This window comes from Caretta caretta, chromosome 4 (genome assembly GCF_965140235.1).
Source record: "Caretta caretta isolate rCarCar2 chromosome 4, rCarCar1.hap1, whole genome shotgun sequence".
Classification (NCBI taxonomy): Eukaryota; Metazoa; Chordata; order Testudines; family Cheloniidae; genus Caretta; species Caretta caretta.
This window is the reverse complement of record NC_134209.1, coordinates 133,552,259-133,575,135: the sequence shown is the minus strand read 5'-3', so window position 1 is coordinate 133,575,135 and position 22,877 is coordinate 133,552,259. Positions and strand designations below refer to the sequence as shown.

Below are 22,877 nucleotides of genomic sequence, written 5' to 3'. Positions count from 1 at the left end.
TTGAGGTCTGGGATCTGATAGAACAAAGTTAGAGGAAGCAAGTGAGAATGCAAGAAACTAGGCCCAAAACAATCTCTCTATATGAGGTAGATATTTTGTCTGCGTTAAAAATTAAGGAAATGCATTTTTTTCTGGTGAAAGATGCACTTTTCCTGTTAGCTGCTAGAAATTTAGTTTTATATTCTGCAACATGTCCTTTATCTGGGAGCTTGGGTGTGTTGGGCGCTTGGGTGAAAATGTGGGTAGACTAGTTTTTAACCCCAAATGAATGTTTCCAGTTGAGAGGCTCTTGGGCAACTTTTACCTGGGAGGTAGTTAGTAATTTTACCTATTTTCCTTCTTCCTGTTCTCCCTAAATGGTCCCACTTCCTCGTGGCAAGCACACTTGTTTTCTCTGGTCTTGCTCTGTCAGTTCACAAGCTCCAAGAGACTGGAGGGAAAGACTAATGTCATGAAGCTAATGTTTCTAGTAGCCTATAGATCCCACTGTCTGAGCTAGGGTGTTATATTGACTTTGGTAGAATAATCTCCATGTACACAAATATAGATGTTGATTCTGAGCTGCCAGAGCTTATCTTCACTGTAGTGTTAGCTCATGGAATAACTCAATTGTTGCCCCTAGCCTAGCTCCCATGCACACACAGGCATCTCTAGCTCAAGGTAAATGGTGCTTTAAAGTCAACCTAGTAGGCCTGTCAAGGAGTGAAGTTTTGAAGCTCAAGTGCTGCTGACACTGGAGCTAATAATGCAATGGGGATTCAGCTACTCTGTGCTGCTGATCCAGGCACTCTGTGCAGCTGCAGTGTTTTACAGTATGACCTCTCTCACTGAAGCTAGGCTGACTTGAGAGGAGTTAACTCCAGTGTCGGTAACTCAAACTGATGCTGCAGGGAAGACAAACCCTCACGGTATTATTATCACTGTTTCACAACTCTTCTGATGATTACAAATAGAAGCCAGGTCACCTAGCCTACCTGCAGATGTTGACAAAGTGCTCTCCTTGGGTTTTTAGCATGGAGGAGCCTTGGGAATTACATTTCTTACCAAACATGGATATTAAAAAATGCATATTGCCTTGCATTAACCATGAAGTTCCTAAAACCAAATTAAGGTATCCCTTCCTTCTTCTTTGTCTGAATTCTCTTCCTTCTCCCTAACTGGTATCCTGGTTAGTGAAAAGGGAACTGTCTGTATTGTGTTTTTACCCTAGGATTCTAGCTAAGTCTGTCTTCACTTCTGCTTAAGAAGGGCTCTGTCATCTATTCTCTCTCTTGCCATATACAGGACAGAGTTAGTTGGTTCTGAGAAATCTCTTGCTCTGCCCCTTCTCTCCTCAGAGAACAGAGCTTTGCTGCTGGGGTAGAGATCCTGGATCCTCATCCTCCTGAAGAGGTTGCAGATAAGGGACTTCCAAATAGGATATCACTTCTCCTGTCAGGTTCAGTTTTGCTCCACTAAGACCTAGGAAGTAGAGGGAAATTCCTCAACCGGCATTTGCTTATACTGTTGTTCCCACTTCAGATTTCCCTGTCTGGAGATTCCTCGCTTTCTCAGCTAAATTGGAGGGCAGTTCTTGGAGAATAGCACTTGTCTGATCCCGGCAGAGGGGCTAGAGCTCTCCTGCCTTCAGAAGTTTGGAAGTAGCACTCTTTTCAATCCCTGGTTAGTATGGATGGGTGGATGGGAATCACCTATCCCACTTTAGTGCTGCTTTGCTCTGCATGTGTGAAGAATAGCATCTGGCCTTATATACATATTCTGAGCCTCTTCTCAAATGTACTGAACTTTGAACAGATTAAGTAGCAGCTGTGTTTAACTGGTTTCAACAAAATCAGCAAAAACAACTAGGAGTCCTTGTAGCGCCTTAGAGACAATTTATGTGGGCATAAGCTTTCGTGGGCTAAAACCCACTTCATCAGATGCATGGAGTGGAAAATACAGTAGCAAGTAGATATACACGGTACATGAAAAGATGGGAGATGAAGTGGGTTTTAGCTCACGAAAGCTTATGCCCAAATAAATTTGTTAGTCTCTAAGGTGCCACAAGGACCCCTCGTTGTTTTTGCTGATACAGACTAACACAGCTACCACTCTGAAACATGTCAGCTAAATCAGTTTCTACACTCTGGTCATCAAGTGTAGATAGGGCCAAGCCATCTTAGAAGCATGTTTAAAGATGTTCTAACTTAACTATGTAAAAACTGGTTTAGCTGGAAATATGTTCAAACGTGGTTCTAAAGTCCTTTCCTAACTGAGAGTACTAGGGGACATATTTGGTAACTTATATGATTGTAAAAGGTACCAAATACTAATCACTGCAGTTTGCCCTTTAATGGAAATGAACACCAGAAAAATAGAAGGCAGCTGGGAATTGAGGTACTCTTAGGTCATTTTTACTGCGATGTTTCAAACATTAGATCTTATTTTTCTTAGACATACTCTGTAGAATGTACCAATAAATGACTTCATACTTACAGAAATGCCTCTCCAGACAATATTTTTCTGTGATTTCTGTGAGCAAAGAAGAATCTTTATTGGTTTTTAGCAATCAAAGAGCAATTTCAGGTTTTCCATGGCAAAAGGCCATAGCTATCTGCTACTAAATAGATCTGTACTAGTTTTCTAAATGCAATTTTCTGTCTAATTTGAAGCAGATTTTTAGGCTTCATTGTTTACGTGTCCTTCCTAACCAAACCACTTTAAAGGCTATTGTAATTCTTACTCCAAAAATAATCAGAATAGGAAATTCTCTTTTGTTCTGGTTTATAGTAGGTTGCACATACCACAGAAGTTGAAGACAAGATGCACCCTATCCAGCTGATCGCAGAAAACTATGATGCCATTGTTCACTTTCTTCTCAAAGTTTCTGTGATACAGTCCTCATGGCTATTGCAAGGTCTGTTCTGTTTAGTAGCAGCTAGTCTTCAAAAAATATGAGAAAAGTGGTGATCCAGACACAACAAAAGGACTAATAGACATTGAACTCTACCTGCCTGAACAAATGGAAAGACATGGTGTAGGATCTTGACTTTTCTCATATTCCACTTGCAAAGCCTGGGCACTCCTTTGTAAGCTTGGAACCGCTGACTCAGTAAACACCATCAACCAAAAGTGGCAGTCAGTGCTGTCTTCTCACACCTTCTCTGTAATTTATAGACTAGAACTAACAAGCTGATTAGTCAGAAGGTTCAGAAAGAGCTTTTTCTAGGTGTCCAACAAAGCCTTGCCACTTCACCACTATCATCCCCATAAACTACAGAAGAAATAAACTAGTTCCTTATGGCCACTAAAAGTAGAAAAGCTGCTGGTAATTCCTTAAGAATTTGGGGCCAAAGGGACAACCATGGTTGGCAGACCTAAGCACCACCATAGATTCGATGGGGAAGATCCCAAAAAGCTGGTGGGAGGTGATAGTGATTGCCCTCCTCACACAGGGAAACCACCAACTGGTGCTGCCAGCTATTGCCCAATATCACTCTTCTCCATAACTCGTAAATTAATGTAAAGAGTTTTACTTACCTGTCTTACCCCATCTTTGAGGCCATCCTGCCAAAGGAATAGGTCAGTTTTAGACCAGAATGAAGTTACTGCGACCAGGTTCTTGCCATTACTAATTACATCAAGACTGGCTTCCAGTGGAATCTGAAGACGGGAACAGCATTGATTGATTGATTTTTTGCTGGCTATGATACAGTATAGAGATATGGGCTATTACTCAAGACATCAAGAGTCATCAAATGCTGTAGTACTAAGTGACTCCTGGCCATAATGTTGAGCACCTGTAAATATCGCTTCCTGTTGAATGGGCAGTTCAGAGGTCAATGGTGACTTACCCCAAATATCTGTGCTGATTCCGTCACTATTCAGCATCTGCATTAGTGACTTGCCTGACACAGTTTCATGTAAGTTCATTTGTGGTGACCACATTGTTGCAGTACAAGGCAAAGACCTCACCACCATCAGTGACATTCTCTCCACTGACCTCAAGATAATGGCCAGAATAATTTCAAAATTGGAAGCTCCATCCCAATGCCTACAAAACCGTGGTAATAGCTTTTTATCTAACCAACAAAGCCACCAAGGAGCCACTTAATGTTACCTTTTGTGGTCAATAGGTCTGAAATGAATCCTATCTTGGGTGTATCTTTGGATAGAAGCTTGACTTTTAATGCTAATCTGGAAAAGATGCAAAAAAAGATAAAAACGTGAAAACTCACAGGCACAACATGAGGTTCCAATGCCCACACACGCTTAGAGGAGCAACTCTCTCACTGGTGCACTCAATCACTGAATATTGCTCACCAGTCTGAGCAGACAGCTCACCAAATCTCTGGACATGCAGCTCAATATCATGATGAGAATTATAACTGGAACATTAAAATCAACACCTGTTCAATGTTTGCCCACTCCAGAACATGTACCCACGCTAAAGATCTGGAGAGAGACACATACAACTTATGAGTACAAACAAACCAGGGCCTACCTGAACTTACCAATTCATGAGGACCTCCAGACTCTTCTGAAGACACCTGAACTCTTGCAAGCCTTTTTGGGATTGGGCTTAATCAGGATCTTCCAGACTTCAATCTATCCTGGAAGCAGTGGTCTACATTGAGCCATTTCAGAACATCGTCTGGCAGATGCTGTCATCTCTGACACCTCTGAAAGTTGCGAGACAATGCACAGTGTGCATGTGGACACCAGTTACAAACTATAGACCTCAGTGTCCACTTCGATGTTTTTGCTGGTGGCATCTCAGTCTTTGATCCTGTCCATATTAATCTTCATGTAATTTTGTAATGCATTCTAATACTATATGATTAAAGTCCTCCTACTGACTTCAGTGGGCTTTGGATCAGGCTGATAATGGGGAATACTTGCGGATAGAGTTTATAAATGCCGTAGCTTAAGTGAACCTTTGTATAATTAGCTTTTCTCCACCAGCTTCAGTTTTTCTGTCTCTTTTCTTCCTCTCTCTGTCTCTGTCTCAGTCTCTCTAATCTTTCTGCTTGCCAGAACCGGTTATCGCCAAGACTGGCATAATAATCCACCCATAAACTGCATCACTTCTGGCAAGTTAAGCTTTTGATAGTGTTCGGTATAAACCATATGAGTCCAGTCTTGAATTCACAGTGTCTTTTGGTATCAAACATGAAGATTACATTTGTATTTAGTGCCAGTTCAAGTGAGCAATTCTGTTTTGTACAAATAAACAAACAGCCAGTTTTATTAGGATTCTAAGGACAGCAATAAATGTTCCTGCTTGTGAAATAATCTCTTCCTGTTGAACACAAAGGGAAGAGGAAGCTTAGAAGAAATGTCAGCTAAGATTGTTTGGCTAAAAGGAAAATTGTCTGGTATGTTAGACTTCTCTGCCTGCTAACTAGTCCAATCATGAACTTGCTTTATTAGCTCTTGGGCTTCCTAAGATGGTGCCAGCTTTTCCTTTTTGAAGTTCAACAGGAAACATTTGAAATGCCAAGAAAAAATTGCCAAAATGTTCACACTGAAGAATACACTTTTTGAAAAAGATGGAAACTTTAATGGGACATCATAAATAACTTGTTTCTACACTAGTTTTGCTAATTTTTCTAGGGCAGATGATTGAATAAATGTGTTTCTAAAAAGTTTTTTTAGAAGAGCAAGAGCAAATATGTAGGAATCACTGAGGTAAAAGTAAGGTAATCAAAGTGCGGTAGTGTAAGATATGATAAAGCTGTAATTATATACTATATACAAAAAATACATTAAAAGAACATTACAATTGGAAAGTCAAGCACTCAGAAGTTAGGAAATGCTTAAGGTTGCCTGTGCAGCCTTAATTCAGCTGTTTTCTGTATGTATTATGATACAGTCTTTAATTATATGAACCCATACTATTTTTTCCACAGAACCATAGCCTCTTTCATGTATACTCTCTGAGCTTGGATATCCTGAAGTATTGGAGCCAGTGAATTAAAAATACATTTTATACTTGCTCTTCACTTGCCCTCAGTCTGGCCTTGGCTGAGGCCTTTTTTAAAGACATTTCTAAACTGCAGTGTCAGATTTCTGGAATCCTGAGAAGGAACTGCAGGGTCTGGTCCAATATTTCCAATTTGTGTATGCAGTGTAGACACCTGCCCACTAGGAAGGGGGACTGACATCACTGATACATTTCCAATAGGCTAATAAATGCCTTAGGGAACAGTAAACCAAAGCTAATCTAGTCTAACGCCTATCTTGGGGACTAGTTTAAAATGTGTGAAGTATTAAAGCTTGGGGTCTGAAATGTGTTACCAGCTGCCATCTTGATTACCACAATTAAATTTTACTTTGCTAGATTTCACTACATTTTTATGTACCTTTTATATTTGATAGACTTACTTTTTTAGTGTGTGAAACTTTTTTTCACCATATTTAACCATGAGTCAAACGTCTTTAATATTTTGAAACCACGTATATTTCCTGAATTCCTGTAATACAGGTAGTTAAAGAATATTTTTGCACATGGTTTTCTTTGTTGTTAGGTATTGAGTAACTTGGACAGTGTGAAAGATATATTCTTCCAAGTTTCTAGATGTTGGTGCACACAATGCTGTGGTTTGGGTAGCAGTATTTCCATGATAAAGTCTTTCCTCCTACCATACATGTAACTCTGTGTTGAAACTTCCCTTTGGGATTAAATTTGGAATGAAACTAAGAATTGCTGTTGCTTTTTAAAAATAAATTTAAAATGCCCCCCCCCAAAGGTTTCAGATACTGCTTTGAATTTTACAGAAAACTCCCTCTTTTAAGTACAAGTACAATAAACACTTCAGTTCCTCATTTCCTGTACTAGTGTCCAGCAAAAGTTTTATTGTACTCTGAAGCTAGGTTATATATATATATATATATATATATATATATATATGTATAGTATGTTAAATATACTTTTCATCTGAATTTAGTAGTTTGCTTTGAAAGTCTCTAATGTTTATATGTGCATGATTACCAGAGGGGTGGTCGAATAGATTGTTTCACTTCACTGTTACTGTAAATTGAGGTAACTTGTTATGACTTTTTGTAATCTGTGGTGTTCACCGTAATTTTCTTTATATAATTATTTGGGAATAGCCAATTGCAAAAACACTTCAGCCTGATCTACACTTTATTTTTTCCCCCCAATATAGCTGTGTCAACTAGGGATTTGATGGCTTGATTCTTCTCCCCCCTACCATCCCTCTCACCCCCCCAACATAGATATGTCTACAAAAGCCCAAGTGTAGATGCAATTTAGAGTTGCCAACCCTCCAGAATTGGCCTGGAATCTCCGGGAATTACAGATTCATCTTTAATTAAGATATGTCATGTAATTATATCTCCAGGAATATGTCCAACCAAAATTGGCAACCCTAATGCAATTATATCAGCTCAGGGGACTGGTATAATACCAGCAAAAGGACTTTTTTGCCCACTTAAACTGTACGTACACTAGTAGGGTTTGCTTGTATAGCTATAGTGGGAAACCTTTTAGGTGTAGACAAGGCCTTAACTTTGGGGGGAAATCTAGAAAGCCCATTCTTGTTTAGCTTTTTGGATCAGCACAGGACATTCAGCATCACAGAATGAATATGTATGTGCCTAGCAAAGCAAAGCCTGTACTGCTTCCTTGTCTTTATTATCTCATTTCCATATCTGATGTGGGTTCTGATTGGACCACCAGTCAGACTTCTCCTCTTCCAAAAAAAAAAAAAAGAAAAGGGAGTGGGGGAGGAGAGTGTTTCCTAATGAAGTTAACAAGTACAGATTGTGAGGGATTCTGTAAAGTTTTGTCAAATCTCTCTGGCTTGCTTCAGATTAAAAAATCCTTACCTTATTGTCAGTGGAAGTACCATGAATGAGTTGGCAGACATCTTTCATAATGGAACAGACCAGTATTGCATTGAAAAATAGTCTTTTATTAGCTCTAATTACTAGCCAAAGTGAAGAAAACTGAACCTTAGAAATCAAGCCATATATATGCTAATAATGTACAGTGAGGTTGGGTGTACTGGAATTGATCTATATAATTGACCAGATATGATTCTTAAATCTGAATTGTGTATTGGGTTTCCTGGCACTTTTATGATATAAAGATATGCTATTCTTAGATATCAGAGTGGGGGAACACAATGACTTTAGCAAGATACTAGATTCCCATTTTGATATTATCTTGTCAGGCTGGCATCAGTCTCATGCAAAAGGGAAACAGTGAAGCAGAATCAATGTTGTGTCTAATGATGCATTCCTTACATTAAAGGAGAACCTTTTGAAAACAGCTTTGACCACTGTGTAATTTTCAAAATAATCTGAAATAAGTGGAAGTAATAATGAAAGACTGTTATTGCAGGTTGGTTCATACGCCCCTTGAAATAAGCACATAGAAAATATCACAGAAGTGCAGTAAGAGTTTCAGATTTTTTTAAAAGCTAATATAAATTAGTACTGGATACAGAATAGTTTTCAAAGGTTACTCTTTGGAGGTATATCAATTTGGGACTAAACTCTCAATAGAGCTACTGAGAGTAGAATCTGGTATGATGAGGTTTTTATGCTATTATTTTAATAGTACTGTTCTTGCCTTTTCAAATTATTTTTTCCGCTCTTCACACTTTATTAAAAAGGTTTCCTTAGTGATGTAACTCTTTGTTGTTCATTCTTCTTGTTCATTATGCATAAAAATATGGAATTTCTGTAACTCTTAAGACTGGTCTGAAATAAAAGTTAAATTATATAACATAAAGTTAATTTGCAACACTCAGGTTTTTTCAGATGTACAATCAATGTCAAGTAATATCAGCTGCCAGCTGACCTTCTGCTCTCTTAATAATCTCAACTATTGATGGATTAACCTTTTTGCAATAAATAAAAGCATTGTTGACTTAAATTAATATAGAATCTTCACCTTGTAGTGGAACTGTTGTATGATACTTAAAGAATATACTCAAAATATACGGTATCAAGTGGAGTGCCCCAAGGGTCGGACCTGGGGCCGGTTTTGTTCAATATCTTCATAAATGATCTGGAGGATGGTGTGGATTGCACTCTCAGCAAATTTGCGGATGATACTAAACTGGGAGGAGTGGTAGATATGCTGGAGGGGAGGGATAGGATACAGAAGGACCTAGACAAATTGGAGGATTGGGCCAAAAGAAATCTGATGAGGTTCAATAAGGATAAGTGCAGGGTCCTGCACTTAGGACGGAAGAACCCAATGCACAGCTACAGACTAGGGACCGAATGGCTAGGCAGCAGTTCTGCGGAAAAGGACCTAGGGGTGACAGTGGACGAGAAGCTGGATATGAGTCAGCAGTGTGCCCTTGTTGCCAAGAAGGCCAATGGCATTTTGGGATGTATAAGTAGGGGCATAGCGAGCAGATCGAGGGACGTGATCGTTCCCCTCTATTCGACATTGGTGAGGCCTCATCTGGAGTACTGTGTCCAGTTTTGGGCCCCACACTACAAGAAGGATGTGGATAAATTGGAGAGAGTCCAGCGAAGGGCAACAAAAATGATTAGGGGTCTGGAACACATGAGTTATGAGGAGAGGCTGAGGGAGCTGGGATTGTTTAGCCTGCAGAAGAGAAGAATGAGGGGGGATTTGATAGCTGCTTTCAACTACCTGAAAGGGGGTTCCAAAGAGGATGGCTCTAGACTGTTCTCAATGGTATCAGATGACAGAACGAGGAGTAATGGTCTCAAGCTGCAGTGGGGGAGGTTTAGATTGGATATTAGGAAAAACTTTTTCACTAAGAGGGTGGTGAAACACTGGAATGCGTTACCTAGGGAGGTGGTAGAATCTCCTTCCTTAGAGGTTTTTAAGGTCAGGCTTGACAAAGCCCTGGCTGGGATGATTTAACTGGGATTTGGTCCTGCTTCAAGCAGGGGGTTGGACTAGATGACCTTCTGGGGTCCCTTCCAACCCTGATATTCTATGATTCTATGAAAACATATATTTTTATTTTTATATGACTGTAGACTGCGAACAGAACTAGTAGGTCCTCTTCATTTCTAATTCTGGTATGCCCCCTGTGTGTCCATTGCCAAGTCACTTAACCTCTGTTCCTTACTTTATTTTGTAGGACGGGAAACTATGTACAAGTGATCGGGCTCAATGCAGGAATCCCTATGTCAAATTCTGTAGCCTCTGTTAAGCAAGAGGTCAGATTGGATGATTATAATGGTCTTTTTGGCCTTAAAATAATCAGTCTGTTCTTCTCATTGTCACTGTTGTTGAGAATTAAGTACTTTCTGTTTGTATAATGGTTTGAAGACATAAGTGCCATTGGCTAAGATATTCAAAAGTGAGTAGTAATTTTGGGTGCCCAACTTGAGACACCTTAAAGGGCTTGACTTTCATTAAGTGCTGAGCACTCACCTTTTGAAAACCAACCCCCTTTAAATTGTCTCAAGTTGGCTGCAAAAATCACTAGATACCCTCTTCAGAATTTTGGCCATAATGATTTGGGTTCGTAGATGTCCAAGAATGCAGTGTAAATTTTGATCTAGTTAAGCACTGTGCTTTATTTTGCTGACCTAACTGTACGTTACTGCTGAACCCAGTTATCCAGTGTTAAAATCCCGTTTTTTTTACGAGGACAGTGGAGTTTAAACTTGTTAAACAAATTATTCACTTGGCTTCTGTCAAGGTTCCTCCCCCACTCTGAACTCTAGGGTACAGATGTGGGGACCTGCATGAAAAACCTCCTAAGCTTATCTTTACCAGCTTAGGTCAAAACTTCCCCAAGGTACAAAATATTCCACCCGTTGTCCTTGGACTGGCCGCTACCACCACCAAACTAATACTGGTTACTGGGGAAGAGCTGTTTGGACGCGTCCTTCCCCCCAAAATACTTCCCAAAACCTTGCACCCCACTTTCTGGACAAGGTTTGGTAAAAAGCCTCACCAATTTGCCTAGGTGACTACAGACCCAAACCCTTGGATCTGAGAACAATGAGAAAGCATTCAGTTTTCTTACAAGAAGACTTTTAATAAAAATAGAAGTAAATAGAAATAAAGAAATCCCCCCTGTAAAATCAGGATGGTAGATATCTTACAGGGTAATTAGATTCAAAAACATAGAGAACCCCTCTAGGCAAAACCTTAAGTTACAAAAAAGATACATAGACAGAAATAGTTATTCTATTCAGCACAATTCTTTTCTCAGCCATTTAAAGAAATCATAATCTAACACATACCTAGCTAGATTACTTACTAAAAGTTCTAAGACTCCATTCCTGGTCTATCCCCGACAAAGACTATAGACAGACACGCAGACCCTTTGTTTCTCTCCCTCCTCCCAGCTTTTGAAAGTATCTTGTCTCCTCATTGGTCATTTTGGTCAGGTGCCAGCGAGGTTACCTTTAGCTTCTTAACCCTTTACAGGTGAGAGGAGCTTTCCCCTGGCCAGGAGGGATTTCAAAGGGGTTTACCCTTCCCTTTATATTTATGACAGCTTCAGAGGTACGCAGGAGCTCTATGTTCAATTTATGAATGCCACCTGATGACCAGTGCTTCTGTCTGGAAGGTGTTCTGCAACTGTCTTAATGTAGTCTCCAAAATAAAATGTAAGAGATGCATTTTAGTCAAGCGTGTAGGTAGGGGAACAAAAAAAGGGAGGCAAGAAAATCATGAAAGGGAAGGTGGGAGGAGGAATGGCCAAAGGGTTGGTCGTCCTCACCAAATGTTAACTTACTGTGTACAGTTTTCTGCATTTTAGTCCAATCTACCTTCTTCTTTGGGATTATGAAATAACATGTCATAAAGAGAAAGTGTGATGGAATAGGAACAGGGGGAGAGTGCATGGAACAAAATGGAGGGAGTTGAGAGGTACAGTTCAGATGTAAGCAGAGTGGTGAACAGAAGAGGGTGGCATGATCTGCGTGAGCTAGAGTAGTACATGGAAAGGGAGAAGGAATGTTAGGACAAGGTTACTGGGAAGTACAGAGCGAGCATGGAAGTGGGACAGGAGAGAGGATGTCTCATTTGAGGCTGTAAGGCATAGAAGATTTAAAAATTCTTCCAAGGAGAGATGGGTGTCTTGGATTAAGGGCAGGGGAAGACGACACTTACTGTGCTGGCACAAATGTCTTTGTTTGATTTATGGAGACCTTTAATTTAGGTGCTAATGGTAATTTAAAGTAGCAATCAGACTTTAAGCTTTTAAGAGTGAATGATTGAACTCCGCTCAAAAGCAGGGAAGTGATGAGTGGTTTGTTCTTTTCTCTGTCTAGTATCCTAAAGCAATTAGTGTGTGTTTGTTTTTAACAAGTGTGTGTGCTCAGACCTAATTGCTCTACAAGAATACATATACCTCAAAGCAAAAATGCTGTGACTAGTTCAAGGGATATCAAAACCAATATGAAATGAGAATATGGAAAATAATCACAGTTTTAGACTGAACAAACTGCCTGGTTTTTACTTTTAGCTGAAGGCAAAACTGGTTATGGGTAATGTGTGGAGCAGAGAATTCTTTGGAAAGGAATGATGATTCTGCTTTATTCCCTGTATCTCTGCAGTGAGGGAGTTACTTGTCATTGACAGGTTTCAGAGTAACAGCCGTGTTAGTCTGTATTCGCAAAAAGAAAAGGAGTACTTGTGGCACCTTAGAGACTAACCAATATATATAAAGTCTGCTGCAGTTTCCACGGTATACATCTGATGAAGTGAGCTGTAGCTCACGAAAGCTCATGCTCAAATAAATTGGTTAGTCTCTAAGGTGCCACAAGTACTCCTTTTCTTTTTACTTGTCATTGATACCAAATACAGACAGAAAACTGCCTTGATAAATCATTCTGCTTTAACTCCTGTAGTTCTGCCTAGTTTGCACAGGCAAAGGTGACTTACTGTTCAAAAACAGTTAAAGGCTGCTCTTTCCTAAGTCACAAGTTCAGCTTTTTTTGTGGCTGAACAGTGAAAGAGATCTTGGTGAAAGGTTGGCTTGAAATATCTCTTCAAAGGTTACCTGCCTGATGGGATTTATTTTTACTATCAGGCTCCTTTTGAGTTAGAATGGAGCTCTCCAAAAGAGCAAGAAGTTCTCCACTAGATGCTCCCCACTGCTATCACAAGTGTGTTCTGTAAATCCTGCAGATAGGGAAAAGGGCTCCAAGTGCAGCCAGTTCCACCTTACTATTTCAACTCTTGCAGCATTCGGCACTGAAGCTGTTCAAGATGCCCCCAACCTCTTTCTAAAGTAACCACAGAAGTTTGTATGTGGCAGCTGTGCTATCACTTCCTATTTTCTGTTTTATTCCCTTTAGGGAAAGCAGGAGTGGCTCTAGGCCTGGCTCCTTCCTCCCTTCATAAAGGAGATGCTGTGTTTGGAGTGCTCTGTTCCCCTGCTCCTCCCTTTCTATAGAAGAGCTAGCGGTTAAAGCCTCTCTGCACTATGCATCATCCCCTCTTTAAAAACTAGTAGTGTCTGGGTTGCCCTCCTCCCTCGTTCTCCCATCTCTTCCTGGAGTTGATCTGTATAACTGACCAGATGTGATTCTTAAATCTGAATTGTATATTGGGTTTCCTTTTACTATCTCTAGGCAATGACATACCAACAGGCACTTTTATGATCTGAAGAGATGCTATTCTTAGATATCAGAGTGGGGGAATGGGATGACTTTAGCAAGATACCGCAACAGTTCTATGGCTATTTGGTTCCTTTTCTCTTTTCCTCCTACAGGGAAAGGCACTAGTTGCTCTCTGGCCCCATTTGTTTGGGCAAAATTTCTACCGACTCTGAGGGGGCAAGGGTCTTCAAGTCCTGCATACACTGTATGTATTTATAATATATGGTCATATTATACTGACTTATTCAGCAAAAATCAATTTTACAACAATGAGTAAACTACTTTGTGTATTAAGTGATGTCAATTTGTCAGTCCTGTATGGTAAATGAAAGAAAACCTAGTCTCTCTGCTCCAAAAAAGCGTGGTCTAAATTTGATGGGACAACATAATGCAGACAAATAGGCTGGATGTTCAGGGATTGGAAGGCACAGTCTCAAAAGTGATACAAAGTTGGTCTTATTTAACTGCTTATCAGTGAATGGCTTCCAGGAAGAAACATGTTTTCAGGAGGAATGCAGGTTCTGTTGTTCTATACAGGTCTGCTCCATCCTGATCTATTGGCGGCAGCAGCTTCTCATGTGTTTAGGTCAACTTGGCCATCTTTTAGGTGAGCTTTGAGTGTGTTTTTGTTGGCCTCTTGTGGGAGCTCTGTACTTCTGAAAATCAGGCCATGTAGTTAGGGCAATAGCTTTTGGTATAAAAGGCTGTAATTAAGTGAGAGATCAGCTGCTATAAAATAGTGACAAAAGGAGCTTTGCAATTTACTCTGATAGGAACACAGCTTAAAAATGAGAAATAATTTAAAACAAAGCTTGCTTGTGGGCTACTTAATCTGACCTTTGTATTATTTTGGTGTTTGCTTTTTGCATATATAGTAAAATAATGTTGTTGGGTTTTTTAGCTGTTAAGATCTTGTATTTTAATATGTGAACGCTGTGGTGCAATGCGAGTAAAAATGTGAGAGCGTATACTGCTAAAAGAAATCCTTATAAATAATTTAAATTTTAACAATACCAGGACACTCTGGAGGGACAGCAGTGTAAGAGAATTTCTCCAAGTAGTCTTCAGTTAACTAAATTTAATATGTTAAATATAAACCATTATACTTTTCTTTAAACCTCTTTTTAAAAATGCTTCCCAAATATTGCTGTCTAACTATACAATTCACTGTATTTTGGACTGACGTAGTCAGTAAAACCTGGTGATTCCATTTCAGTGCTGATGTTGGGAATATTGAATCTTACATGTCATTTTGCACCACTTTGTATGCATATCTAAATGTCATTGTTGTACATTAGAAAACTTCGTATTCTGATCTCCATCCTTCTAGTATTGTCTGTGGGAAATGTGAAAACTGAATGGATAACTAAAGGTGCATTATTACATAGAGAGCCTATTGTAGTAGAGACTATTTGAATAGCTGTCTTGTTTGGCTTTCCACCTTACTACTTCAAAATTATATGCCTGAATATATACTACTTTTTATGCACTTTTAAATTTAACAAAATATACCTGGCTTCCTCCATGCATACTATTAAGACTGTGGCTTATGCAGTGTGGAAGCCAAACTAATTTAGTTCTTGATTTTGTGCTGTGTTGAAACCAAGAACATGTTTGAATACAGATCTGTGTTGCTGTCTTGTAAATACTTGTGTATTATCAGTCTAGGTTCTAACCTTTTTCCTGGTTTGATTTTCCCTAGGACCCTTAAAATTCTGCTATGAATGGTGATTCCAGAGCAACGGTGGTGACTTCACCGCCCCCAACAACAGCACCTCACAAAGAAAGGTATTTTGATCGAGTTGATGAAAATAACCCCGAGTACTTGCGAGAGAGGAATATGGCTCCTGACCTGCGCCAAGATTTCAACATGATGGAACAAAAGAAGAGAGTCTCCATGATTCTGCAAAGCCCAGTAAGAAAATACCATATTTTCCCTCAGTGTTATATATTCTGATTTTGGTTACTTTGCACTGTGACACAATATGTTCAACAGAAGTTAGAGATGTTTAAGGCTACATGCCCCCACTGCTGTTACCCTTGCTACTGTGGCTACACTGCTATTTATACTCATGCTAGCTCGATAAGAGCTAGCATGAGTATATATACATGAGTAGGGGAATCACACCCCAACCTCAGAGTGTAGATGTAGCCTAAGACTTATTTGATCTCCTTGCCTATGTAAGAGTGATCCTTAGAGCATAATTTTCTAGTGTGGTGTCCAGTCAAGTTTCATCGTCCCAATTAGCAGAGTTTCATCATTTTATTGGGGAGACAGTTCCATGCTCTTTAGGAAGATGCTTTTCTAATGCTCACTTAATTGAATCTGTTTGCTCCTATTTTAACTTCCTTTTTCCATTTTAAATTCCTCCTTGCTTTTTAATGTTTTAAATCCAAATATTTGTAATTACTTCAACTCTTAATTGTTGTTTAGCCAAGGTAGACATATTTTGCTCTTAGAAAAGGAGTACTTGTGGCACCTTAGAGACTAACCAATTTATTTGAGCATGAGCTTTCATGAGCCACAGCTCACTTCATCAGATGTGTACCGTGGAAACTGCAGCAGACTTTATATACACACAGAGAATATGAAACAATACCTCCTCCCACCCCACTGTCCTGCTGGTAATAGCTTATCTAAAGTGATCAGCAGGTGGGCCATTTCCAGCACAAATCCAGGTTTTCTCACCCTCCACCCCCCCACACAAATTCACTCTCCTGCTGGTGCTAGCCCATCCAAAGTGACAACTCTTTACATAATCAAGTCGGGCTATTTCCTGCATAGATCCAGGTTTTCTCACTTCCCCCCCACCCCCAAACACACACAAACTCACTCTCCTGCTGGTAATAGCTCATCTAAACTGACCACTCTCCAAGTTTAAATTCAAGTTAAACCAGAATATCGGGGGGGGGGGGTAGGAAAAAACAAGAGGAAACAGGCTACCTTGCATAATGACTTAGCCACTCCCAGTCTCTATTTAAGCCTAAATTAATAGTATCCAATTTGCAAATGAATTCCAATTCAGCAGTTTCTCGCTGGAGTCTGGATTTGAAGTTTTTTTGTTTTAAGATAGCGACCTTCATGTCTGTGATTGCGTGACCAGAGAGATTGAAGTGTTCTCCGACTGGTTTATGAATGTTATAATTCTTGACATCTGATTTGTGTCCATTTATTCTTTTACGTAGAGACTGTCCAGTTTGACCAATGTACATGGCAGAGGGGCATTGCTGGCACATGATGGCATATATCACATTGGTGGATGTGCAGGTGAACGAGCCTCTGATAGTGTGGCTGATGTTATTAGGCCCTGTGATGGTGTCCCCTGAATAGATATGTGGGCACAATTGGCAACGGGCTTTGTTGCAAGGATAAGTTCCTGGGTTAGTGGTTCTGTTGTGTGGTATGTGGTTGTTGGTGAGTATTTGCTTCAGGTTGCGGGGCTGTCTGTAGGCAAGGACTGGCCTGTCTCCCAAGACTTGTGAGAGTGTTGGGTCATCCTTTAGGATAGGTTGTAGATCCTTAATAATGCGTTGGAGGGGTTTTAGTTGGGGGCTGAAGGTGACCGCTAGTGGCGTTCTGTTATTTTCTTTGTTAGGCCTGTCCTGTAGTAGGTAACTTCTGGGAACTCTTCTGGCTCTATCAATCTGTTTCTTTACTTCTGCAGGTGGGTATTGTAGTTGTAAGAAAGCTTGACAGAGATCTTGTAGGTGTTTGTCTCTGTCTGAGGCGTTGGAGCAAATGCGGTTGTATCGCAGAGCAGAACACGGCTGTTCCTCTGAAACCTGTCATATTTTGCTCTTGTAACTTTTCCTCATATGTCATTACTTGGTGAAATATTCAGTAGATTTTTGATACCCTTTGCTTCCAGAAGGGAAGCCAGAGGATAAAGTGATTGATTTTAAATTTATTGTGGTACTTAAATATGTGTCCTTGACTAAAATCTGCTCTTTGCTCAGATGGCTTTCTCTTCGTTCGGCAGTTTAGTCTTTGCATAGCTAATGAGTGGGTTACAAGACTCACTTTTCGTGAAATGTATTCTCTGAGAAGAATTGGTATGCATGTTTTATGATGTCATAATTAGGGTTGTTGCCTTTCTGGTAGGCAGCAACCCTGTTGTATTGATCCCACCAACTAATACGCCTATTTCAGTTTGTTACCCTTTCGTGCAAGCTTTAGCTCTCTACTTCATGTCTAACAGTCTTACATGTTGTATTATCCTTCTTCATGAGCAGGGGGGAAGTTGTTAGTTTGCAAAGGCTGATAAAACTCATGCCACTTGGAACTCCGGAGAGCAACATTTTTAAGTGACAGAAACAGGCCCAATAAGTCTGCCACCAGCTGACTGGGCGGCGGGGAGTGTGCAGTGTGCTTCCCTCTGAAGAGTGCTGAGAAGATACTCGGGAAGGAATGTGTGAGGCTAGCAATCTAGCTGGTTAGGGTTCTGCAATTTTGTGATGTTTAACAATATCCAATACTTTGTTGCTAGGCCTTTTGTGAAGAATTGGAATCCATGATCCAGGAACAGTTTAAGAAAGGAAAGAACCCAACAGGCTTGTTGGCTTTACAGCAGATTGCAGATTTCATGACAACAAATATACCAAATGTCTACCCAGCGGCACCACAAGGTGGAATGGCTGCATTAAACATGAGTGAGTGCACAGGGATCATTTGTGGTAAAGATATGCCATAACTTGTAATGGGTACTTGAATTATTTTTAAGGAAGTTTTGAAATTAAGAGACAATGTTGTGAACCAGCTGAAATACCAGCCCATTTTGTTCACAGGGATGCTGTAAAACTAAACAAACAAATCAATTAAAGTAACTTGTAAATGCTGGAGTGTTATAAAGAATAATTATTTGTGTATATTGTTTATATCAGCAGTTCTCAAACTGTGGGTTGGGACCCCAAAGTGGGTCGTGACACAGTTTTAATGGGGTTACCAGGACTGGCATTAGACTTGCTGGGGCCTGGGGCTGAAACCAAAAGCTCAGGTTACAACCCCCACCCACCCAGAGCTGAAGCCCAGGAGGCCGGGGTTCGGGCTTCAGCTTTGGCCCACCTGCCTGGGCTTTGTCTTCGGTCCCCGTTCCTGGGGTCATGTAATAATTTTTGTTGTCAGAAGGGGGTCGCAGTGCAATGCAGTTTGAGAAACCCTGGTTTATATTAAAGCCCGTTTAAATTAGATGTGTTAACTGAAAAATATGCTGTCGCTAATAAATCTGCAATACAACTGAATAATGCTATCTGTATTTAACAAATATTTACCAAATGGCCTATCCACGGGAAAAGGAAATGCTCGTTATCAGAGGTCTAGCTGGTGGAGGTATATCCCTTTTGAAACTAATAATTTTTGACTTCTTTGGTTGTCCAGTGAACTGTCAGTAGCATTATAGGAACAGCTACAGTAGATGTGGTAGAATATTGTTGGACATTAACTGAGATATTGAGCACATGATTTACATATGCTTTTACTTCTTCCTTTTCAGGTCTTGGCATGGTGACACCAGTGAATGACCTTAGAGGGTCAGATTCCATTGCTTATGAGAAAGGGGAGAAGTTATTGCGATGTAAATTGGCAGCTTTCTACAGACTAGCGGATCTTTTTGGGTGGTCTCAGCTTATTTACAATCATATAACAGTGAGTATTGGATCAACACATAGCTAAACAATTGTTCTATAGATAGATATTTTCCACCTCTTTCCCACTCTCTTATTGATTGTAACAGAAATGAAGTGGTATTGAAAACAGTATAATAGTGAAGAGATTCATCATGGCATGTCAAGAATTAAGAATAGAACAGCTTGGATGTCAGCCAGTTTAGTTTGAATAGAGTCTTAAGAGACTGTACACCGAAGTCCTCATGATGAAACAGGTTTTTTTTTGGTTTTTTTTCCAGAGGCTCAAGCATTTAATGACTTAAGTAGAATGAATAATGCTTCATTCAGTAAGCAACTTCTTAGGGTTCTTTTTCAATGTAATAGGTCTATTTTTGTTCATTTAATTAAATATTATTGAAAATTTTTAAAATGCCCATAGTACAATAAAAGAAAAGGAGTACTTGTGGCACCTTAGAGACTAGCAAATTTATTAGAGCATAAGCTTTCGTGAGCTACAGCTCACTTCATCGGATGCATACAGTGGAAAATGTAGTGGGGAGATTAAATTTGGTAGTCTCTAGGGTGCCACAAGTACTCCTTTTCTTTTTACAGATACAGACTAACACGGCTGCTACTCTGAAACCTGTCATAGTACAATAGTAACCCTTTCTGAGAATCAGAAACCCCTGGTACATTTGATCTTAGAACACTTAGCTTAACACTCTCTGCCAGCTATCTTCATTGTGACTGAGTGAGTAATTACTGGCACTCATCATCATAATACTTGACAGAATGACTGGCAGCGCAGGGAGGTTTCATGAGCCAGATGAGGAGCTAAAATGAGTGTCATTATTAGAGTCACAGCTGTAGTAGGAAACCCAGTCTGTTGTCTTCATAACAGAGCTGAATTGTTTATGGATATTCCAAATGCGAAGTTGTTGTTCTGACATATTACAAGTGGCTGCCCTTAATTTTTTTTCAGTTGGTTTAGATGACTAATGTTACTATTTAAATTAATAATGACATTTATTATTACTGATAAAATAATTATCAGTATTTTAATTATAAGTAATTATAATTATAAGTAATTATAAGTATTTTCTTGAGTATCTAAAATCTGTGGTGTGCACTTTGTAAAAACAAATAGCTCTTGCCCAGCCATGACACAACCCAGTGAGGGTCATAAATAAGGGAAAAGGTTAATTGAAAGGCAACAGTGATGCTAATAAGATTACATAGTTTCTTGTTAAAGAACATGAACATCTTAATGGTTTTGTTAACAATTTTTTTATACCATCCCCATCAGTTTGGATAGGTGAGCTGACAGAATTGATACTGTAAGAGAGACTTGAATGAAGTAAAGGGGTGCCTTTCGAAGCATAAAGTTCATAAACATATCCATACCTTCTTCCATGGCTCAGAGTAGGTATAGAGGTAGGTATATAAAGACTGGCATCACTGGTGGAGTAGTGAGGACAAAGGCACATGAAAGGAGCTGCTGGCAGAGATGTAGGGTCTCTGAAACAAGGCTATAAGAAGTTTAAAGTTGATGCATAGTGCAGTGGGGAGCTGGTGATGTTGCTGACATTGGTACGAAAGGTGACTTCGACAGCAGCATTTTGAATGGACTGTAGAGGGCCAGGTTAGCATCAAAAGGTCCCGAGAGAGATTGCAGTACTCAAGGCAAGAGGTGATTCTGACATGGAAGAATGATTTGGCAATCAGCATAGAAAGAATTTTTTAGAAATCTGATTAAAAAGCAACAGTGCATGTTCGATGCTAGATGGAAGGAGGAAAGGAAGGGTTACATTTTAACCACTCTCCCTCCACCCTTCCCCCGCACCACTAAATTATGAGGAGGATGGCACCGTTATCAACCCTAATGAAGAACGGGGTAGTAGACTGGATTTAAATGAGAAGCTTCTTGGTTGTGGCCATGTCAAGCTTGAGGGGACAGCAAGCCATCCAAGCTGATGTGTCTCAATATAAGGAATGATAATAAAACTGTAGTGACACTATCGAAGGCAAAATTGGCAAGTGTATAAGGGAAATAATGCCAATGTAAAAATACTAATTTGGTACTTTATTGCAGTAATTAAATACATTTCAGATGGGATGTACAAACACTGTATAAGAGACGTGAATTTAAATGGTGAGGTGATCCCTTAGCTACGTGTGCTTTATGGCATCATTTCTCAAGCTATGAGGCTCACCTCCCAGAAGAGTCATCCACCTCTTCTGGGGGAGAAACCAAACAAGCCTTTTTTTCCTCCCTTAATTGCTTTTCGACTTACGCTCCTCTTTGCCAGTTTCTGTTTTCACTGAGCCTTAAATTACAAGGAAATATTGGGCAGGAAAAATAATCAGGCTGTCTGTTAGTAAGTTCGGTTTTGGGTTTTTTTAAAGACCTATTTAAAAAGATATTTCTGCAGGCCACTCTGCCTTTTAAAGATGTCTTCATCAGATTAGGCCTGACAGTAATTTAGTAGAGGAATATCGTGTGAGGAACGTTACAGTTTTGAAGCAATATGTGTACAGTACCACCATGCAAATGTTTTTCTGAAAATAATTAAAATAAGCATCAATTGGCTGTTGATTGAGTGGAAATAGCTATACAAGTCATAAAATACTAATTGACAAATGATCTGCAATGATGAGTAATAGTCATGGTGCTAAAGACAACATTAAGAGACACCACGATGTGCACTAGTGGACTGTTAATACATACCTTATGTGTAAAATAATTGCCGCCTTATTCAAATAAAGTATGTATACTACCATAGCACTCGGACTGAAAGGATCTGAAAAATGGACATTATAGCAGTTATTTCCCTTACTGGAAACTAAGAAAGTTCAAGAGAACCATATTAGAGGGGCATACCAATGTGCCCCCTTAATATGGATACTGTATATCTGATGTATCTGAAATTGTGACAACCAACTAATATGGATAGATATGAATATAAATCTGGTGGTATTGTAGATTGGCGTTTATACAGCTCTGACCCTTTAAAAAGAAAAAAGTAGAAATTCTCTTAAAAATCTGAAATGGGCCAAATAGCCTCACTTACTACTCTTATTCTGTTTCTGTAGCAAGCATCTTATTATGTCAGGAAACTCTCCACTAGCAAAGATCTGGCAAAGGCAGCTCCACCACCTGTTGTGTCAGCCATCCATCCACCAATCTCCTGGTATAAAGAGGGAGGAAGGACCATATTGGGGGCATTCCAGGGGCAGAGCATAGGGAGGAGAGGAGGAAGAGTGGCAGAGCAGAGCTTTGCTACACCCAGTTCTCCACTAACATAAATTAGGGCTGCCCCTGTGCAGGCCTATCTTTCCCTAAGTCCAAGCAGCTGTGAATCAGGGAGTTGGAGAATCAAGCCCCATATAGGAGAGACAAATATGGTAATAAAAATATTTACAAGCAAGAATTGTCCAGAAGGTGTTGGGTATATATATCCCTTATCAAATCTTCAGAATATTGTAAGCAGTAGTTACCAGTCATATCAAGGGCTCAGTTTAATGGAAAATAAGGACATTACAGGAGAACCTCAGAGTTGCAAATACCTTGGGAATGGAGGTTGTTCATAACTCTGAAATGTTCGTAGCTTTGAACAAAACATTATGGTGGTTCTTTCAAAAGTTTGCAACTGAATGTTGATTTATACAGCTTTGAAACTTTTCTATGCAGAAGAAGAATGCTGCTTTTA

At 39.7% G+C, this 22,877-nt stretch overlaps 1 protein-coding gene across 19 annotated transcripts in view; it reads left to right on the top strand.

Moving 5' to 3' along the window:
- ADD1 (adducin 1) overlaps nt 1–22,877 on the top strand; it is a 135,590-nt gene that overhangs the window by 48,401 nt on the left and 64,312 nt on the right. For 17 of the 19 annotated variants that reach the window (XM_075128073.1, XM_075128066.1, XM_075128072.1 and 14 more), the window contains exons 2-4: nt 15,269–15,481; nt 18,054–18,216; nt 19,056–19,207. In XM_075128073.1, coding sequence (XP_074984174.1) covers nt 15,287–15,481; nt 18,054–18,216; nt 19,056–19,207 — 510 coding nt within the window. In that variant the 5' untranslated portion in view covers nt 15,269–15,286. Of the gene's footprint in view, nt 1–13,679; nt 13,772–15,268; nt 15,482–18,053; nt 18,217–19,055; nt 19,208–22,877 lie in introns of those variants that run through there. The other 2 variants (XM_048849039.2, XM_075128068.1) reach the window with 2 other exon arrangements.